Source organism: Gekko japonicus, unplaced genomic scaffold, assembly GCF_001447785.1.
Source record: "Gekko japonicus isolate JY-2015 unplaced genomic scaffold, Gekko_japonicus_V1.1 scaffold4879, whole genome shotgun sequence".
NCBI lineage: Eukaryota > Metazoa > Chordata > Lepidosauria > Squamata > Gekkonidae > Gekko > Gekko japonicus.
Window position 1 is genome coordinate 20,855 of NW_015165404.1, and position 6,533 is coordinate 27,387.

General features: G+C 53.1%; 1 protein-coding gene across 1 annotated transcript in view; it reads left to right on the forward strand.

Moving 5' to 3' along the window:
* The first annotated feature begins 446 nt into the window (after nucleotides 1-446).
* LOC107109955 (RNA-binding protein MEX3D-like) overlaps nucleotides 447-6,533 on the forward strand; it is a 14,058-nt gene continuing 7,971 nt past the window's right edge. Inside the window, exon 1 of the mRNA XM_015410665.1 lies at nucleotides 447-750. Coding sequence (XP_015266151.1) covers nucleotides 477-750 — 274 coding nt within the window. The 5' untranslated portion in view covers nucleotides 447-476. The remainder of the gene's footprint in view (nucleotides 751-6,533) is intronic.

Here is a 6,533-nt window from a genome sequence, read left to right on the forward strand (position 1 = left end):
CCCGCCCAGCCCTCCCGGTCTCCCTCGCCCGTCTGCTGGATGAAGGCGGCGGCGGGGCCCGCGAAGCGCGCAGGGGGGCTGGTGGCGGTGCCCCACCGGGCGCAGGAGGAGGAGGAGGCGGCGGCGGCGGGAGCAGCAGCATCGGGAGCTCCGGCGCAGCTGGGCTGGGGGCGACGGAGGGGTCGGAGGAGGAGGCGGCGGCGGCGGCGGGGGTCCGGCCGGCCATGCCCGGCTCGCTCTACCAGCTGGACGGCGGGGAAGGGGCCGGCTGCCCCCCGCCTGGCCTGGGGGGGCTGCTGAGCCCGCGGCGCAGCCTCCCCGACGGCCCCCCGGAACATCCCGCCCAGCCGCTCCCCACCGCGGAGGAGGAGGAGGAGGAGGGCGCGCTCCAGCTCGCCCTGGACCAGCTCTCCATCTTGGGCGAGGAGGAGGAGGAGGTGTTGGAGGAGGAGGAGGAGGAAGAGCCCGAGGAGGCGATGGAGGCGGCGGCCGGGCTGCTGGAGCCCTTCGGGGCGGCGGCGGGAGGAGGCGTGGGGGGCTTCGCCCTGCTGGAGCCCGACGGCAGCCCCCCGGCCGAGCTCTTCGCCGCCTTCCCGGGCTCGCTGCTGGGCGGCGGCCCGCACCCGGCCCAGCCCCACCTCCTGGCCGGCCCGCTGGGCATCATCGGGAGCCGCAAGAAGAGTGTCAACATGACCGAGTGCGTGACGGTGCCCAGCTCGGAGCACGTGGCCGAGATCGTGGGCAGGCAAGGTAAAAAAAAGGCGGGGGTGGGAGAGAGAGACTCGAACCCGGCACTTGGGGCCGGGGAGGGCTTTTGCGAAGCGAGTGGGACGGCGGGCCCATGCAATCTCCCGCGTTGCTTAGGCACTCCCACCAGTGTTCCCTCTAAGCTGAGTGAGTGTGAGCTAGCTCACCGTTTTTTTTAGCCTCTGGCGCGCACATTTTTTGTCTCAGCTCAGGAAGGGATGGCTCCAGAGCAAACTGATTGATGCAGCAGCCAAATCACTCGCTCACAACTTTATTGCCAGGAACTCACAGAGTAGAATATTTGCTTAGAGGAAGCATTGACTCCCACCCCCCTGGGGCTCCCATCTCTCCAGGAGAGTTTTCCTAAACACTTTGGGGAGGGGGGGGTCCCTCTTGCTCAAAAGCAAAGCTGGGAGTTTGTGTTTTTTTCCCCCCCCAGGTGGGTTCCCGTAAAAAGAGGCAGCCCCTTTCTGGGCCTTACAGATAATGCCTGGTGGTAGGCCAGTTTTTAAATTGATGGGGATGGGGTGCATTAACTGTGACTTCGTGGAAAGTGGGGGCACAGGCTAAGGGGAACCCCAAGAGAACAGGTTTAGAGTCCAGCGGCACTTTTAAGACCAACAAAGGTTTATTCAAAATATGAGCTTTCGTGTGCAGGGTACGCTTTTTGCAAATCCATCGCCTTGCACCAAAAAGTGCGCCTGGCACACAAAAGCTCACCCCTTGAATAAACCTTTGTTGGTCTTAAAGGTGCCCCCGGACTCTAAAATTTGTTCCTGCTCCTTCAGACCAACAGGGCTGACCACCTGGATAAACCCCAAGAGTTATATCTGCCATACAGGAATCACGGGTGTTTCCATAAAGGGGGAAACGGGGCTTTGCCCCTAGCTTTGTGTGTATAAAATTTGGCTTTCTCATTATTCTCCACCCACCCTTTTTGGAGGGTATTGTTATTCAAAAAAGAAAAAACATAGACTCTGGGAGATGCTATAGTGGCCGGGCCTAGCCTGCTAGGCTTTTGAGTCCCTTTAAAACGACTTTGTTCTTCTCTGGGACAGGGCTACGAAGGGGGAACGAAATGCTTTGAACTTTGGGGCTTGGGAAGCAGGGTAGAACTGAAACCCAAACATCTGAAATCACCCCCTCCCCCCCGCCCACCCAACGTACTCAGCCCCTTTACAAAAAAAAGGGACGGGAGAGTCCACGCATCTCTACGGATGTCCCAGGAGAACCTGGCTTTTGTTTGTCTGCCGAAAAGTAAAGGCAAGGCAGTACATAAGGCTAGACCCCCAACTGCCTTCTGTCCATGTGCAGAGTTTGCGCCTTTATCCGGCCGACGCCCCTTGTTTCGGAAAACCTGGGGCAGATTGCTATAGACGTCTTGGGGGAATCTGTCTCCCGAGGCCCACCTTTTGGGATTATTTTTTAAAATGAACGCGAAAGATCTGTTAAGAGGGGATTGTGAATTGTGTTCGGAAGGGGGTTTTGGGAGGAGGGGGGAATTCTCATTGCAAAAAAATCGGGCATCAAACCGGGCATCAAGAAGACAGTAAATTGGATTCAACTTGGATCCCTCCTTCCCCATTAACCTTCCCTCCCCCCCTTGTGTCTGAATACACATTAATGCAAACAATCTTTTCTTTTTTGCTTTAAAAGATAATGAAAATGTACAGACCCTAACCCTTCCCTCTTTCCCAGGGGGAGCTATAGCTGCTCCCACCCACCTCCTTTTTGCCCAGGAGGACTCCCACAGTTGTTTTGCAATATTCCTGCGTCTGTCTGTGTTTCCACCTTTGCAACCCACGTGGGTCTTTTCTCCCCCTGGCCGTAAAGTGGGGCAGGTTGTCTGCCCCATTGTTCGCTTTGTTAGCACAGGCCATGCTGTGTCCAGCACGGTGACATCACACTCCCGGTTTCCTATTGGGCAATTCAGGGAATGCCAGCCCCCCCTTTCCTCCTCCTTTTCCTCCTCTCCCCCCACCCTCCTCGCAGCTCTCAACTATATTTAGTCCATGTATCTTCTCTGCCAACTTTTCTGCTTCCCCTACCAGTGTGTGATTTCTGGAAAATGTTAATGTATTTCCATGGGTGCCAGGAATCTGTTCTGCCTGGAAGCGGCGACCTCCAATCTGGGATCCGTGGCGCACGGGAACCCCCTGGGGTTCCGAGTCGCGCTCGAGGTTCTGTCTTCGCCTGATGCAGACTGGAGTTCTGGTTCTGCAAAGATGCACCCAGAGAGATTGAATCCAGTGGCACCTTTAAGGCCAACAAAGTTTAATCCTGGGTATTCGGCATGCATACGAAAGCTTATGCCCGGAATTAAACTTTGTTGGTCTTAAAGGTGCCACTGGACTCAAACTTTGTTCTGTTGCTTCAGGCCGACACGGGTACCCAGCTGAACCAAAGAGCTGAAGTGAGTGCACCATACGGCAGAGCAGGGCTTTTTTGTGTGGAAAAAGCCCAGCAGGAACGCATTAGCATATTAGGCCACACCCCTGAGAGCACAGCTTATTGTCATTATACGCCACACCCCCATGTTACCAGAAGTGTGCTCATCCAGCCACACCCACCTTTTGCTTCTTATTCTGTTGACCTTGTTTGTTGTCCAAACCCAGGGCCTTTTTTTGTAGCAGGAACTCCTTTGCATGTTAGACCACACACCCCTAATGTAGCCAATCCTAATGAGTGTCTGCTGTTGGGTGTGGCCTGTTATGCTAATGAGTTCCTGCTGGGCGTGGCCAACTCGGGAGCCAGCCGGAACTCCGTTCCTGTGCGTTCCTGCCCAAAAATAGCCTTGCGGCAGAGTACACGGATGCTGAGATTGTCTTCTGCAGAACCAGAGCCTGGGTCCACTTAGCACAATCTTGCCGTCCCGGGCCCTCGTCACTTCTGCAGTGCCTCAAGCAGAGGAGCCTCTTTCCCAGCACATAAGAACGTAAGAGAAGCCATATTGGATCAGTGGCCCATCCAGTCCAACACTCTGTGTCACACAGTGACCAAAACCCAGGTGCCTTCAGGAGGTCCACCAGCAGGGCCAGAGCTCCAGAAGCCCTCAAGCTATTGACCCACCCAAGCACCAAGAATACAGAGCATCACTGTCCCAGATGTAAGAACATAAGAGAAGCCATGTTGGATCGGGTCAATGGCCCATCCAGTCCTGTGCCACACAGTGGCCAAAAACTAAGTGCTGTTCAGAGTTCCAGAAACCCTCCCACTGTTGCCCCGCCCCCAAAGCACCAAGAATGCAGAGCATCACTGCCCCAGACAGAGTGTTCCATCTATGCCTTGTGGCTAATAACCACTGATGGACTTCTGCTCCATATGTTTATTCAGTCCCCTCTCGAAGCCGTCCATGCTTGTAGCCACCACCACTTCTTGCGGCAGTGAATTCCGTGTTTTAATGACTCTTTGGGTGAAGAAGTACTTCCTTCTGTCTGTTCTAACCCGACTGTTCAGCAATTTCATGGAGTGCCCACGAGTTCTTGTATTGTGAGAAAGGGAAAAAAACCTCCTTCTTTCTCTCCCTGCTCTGTCCCATGCATCATCTTGTAAACCTCGATCACGTCACCCCTCAGTTGTCGTTTCTCCAAGCTAAAGAACTGTAACCTCTTTTACCTTTCTTCACAGGGAAGGTGTCCTTAAATCATTTTAGTGGCCTTTTTCTGCACTTTTCCCAATGCTGTAATCTCTTTTTCTTTGAGGTGCAGTGACCGGCACTGTACACAGTACTCCAAATGAGGTCGCACCATCGATTTATATAGGGGCATGATGATAACTGGCTGATTTGTTTTCACTTCTCTTCCTAATAATCCCAAGCATAGCATTTGCCCTTTTTATTGCTGTCGCACACTGGGTCAATGTTTTATTTTATTTATTTTTCACATTTGTATCCCGTCCTCCCCAGTGGGCTCAGAGCGGCTAACAGGGGCAAGGTCATTAGCCATGCCATAGGTAAAAACATAGTAAAAACATCCAAACACTAAAACCACAGTACTCAATCCATTACTAGTATCCTAAGTCCAAGATGGTATCACCACAGTTCCAGATGGTACTCGCATGGTGTACGTGTCCAGTGGCGACGGCTTATCAGATCTTCTACAATTTCCAGGTTCTTCCTCGGGCCTCGTCGATGCATCCTTTAAGATACCTTGACGGTGGTGGTATAATGGGGCGGCGGCTCCTACTCAAAGGCCTGGCGGAAGAGCTCCGTCTTGCAGGCCCTGCGGAACTGCACAAGGTCCCACAGGGCCCGGATCTCCCCCGGGAGCTCGTTCCACCAGGTAGGAGCCGTCACCGAAAAAGCCCTGGCCCTAGTCACAGCTAGTTTGGCGTCCTTGGGACCCGGGATGACCAACAAAGTTTGGGTCCCCGACCGTAGTGCTCTTGGGGGAACATGTGGGTCGAGGCTGTCCCTCAGGTAGGCTGGAGTTTCAGTGAGTTACCTACCATGACTCCGAGGTCTCTCTCCTGGTCAGTTACTGTCAGTTTGGGCCCTATCAACATGTATTTATAGTTAGGATTTTTGGCCCCAATGTGTATCACTTTGCACTTGGCCACACTGAACCCCATTTGCCACATTGACACCCACTCGCCCATCCTCGACAGGTGCCTTTGGAGTGCCTCACAATCTTCCCTGGTTGTCACCACCCTGTACAGCTTAGTGTCATCCGCAAACTTAGCCACTTCACTGCTTACTCCCAACTCCAAATCATTAATGAACCAGTTAAAAAGCTCCTGACCTAGTACCAAGCCCTGTGATACCCCACTGCTTACCACCCTCCACTGTGAAGACTGCCCATTTATACTCTCTCTTTCTTGTTAACTAACGAGTTTTTAATCCACCAGAGGACTTTTCCTCTTATCCCCTGACTGCTGAGTTTACTTAGGAGCCTTTGATGAAGAGGAACTTTATCAAAAGCTTTCTGGAAGTCTAGGTAAGCAACATCGACTGGGTACCCCCTCGTCCACGTGTTTGCTCACCCCCTCAGACAACTCTACCCCTTGAAGAACTAGTGAGACAACATCTTTCCTTACAGAATCCACGCTGATTCTTCCTCGATAGCTTTTCTTCGGCCATGTGCCTACAAATTCTATCTTTAATAACAGATTCCACCAATTTAGCCCAGTATCACCGTTAGACTGACCAGCCTGTAATTTCCCACGTTTCCTCTGGAACCGTTTTTTAAAGATGGGGGGTTACATTAGCTACCTCCCAGTCCTCGGGAATGGAGGCAGATTTTAGTGATAGATTGCATATTTTTGTCAGATCAAAAAGGTCACATTTGAGTTCTTTCAGCACTCTTGGACGTCTGCCATCTGGGCCTGGTGGTTTGTCAGTTTTTAATTTGTCCGTCAGTTGTAGGACCTACTCTCTCGTCACCTCAGTCTCACTCAGGTCTTTCAACACCCCTCCCGAAATTGTCTGTTCTGGAGTGGGCAAGCACCCTCCCATCTTCCACAGTGAAGACAGGGTTAAAAAAAAATCATCCAGCTTCTCTGCCATTTCCCTATCATCCTTGAGTAATCATTTTACCCCTTGATCAGGGGTCATTTCCTACAGGAGTGGAGCTCCGGCAGTAAAGAGCCCAGGGGGCGGGCACATGCAACAAGCCCCGCCCCCTGCTCCCAGCAGCCCTCAGTCAGAGCAAGAAGCAGCCAGGTACAGCTGCAGAGCTCCCCCCAGTCCAAAACAGTCCAGTAGCACCTTTAAGACCAAGTTTTATTCAGGTACAAGCTCTCCCTCCTCTGCGAGGACAGATCTGCCTGTCCCCCCCCCCCCAAACAAA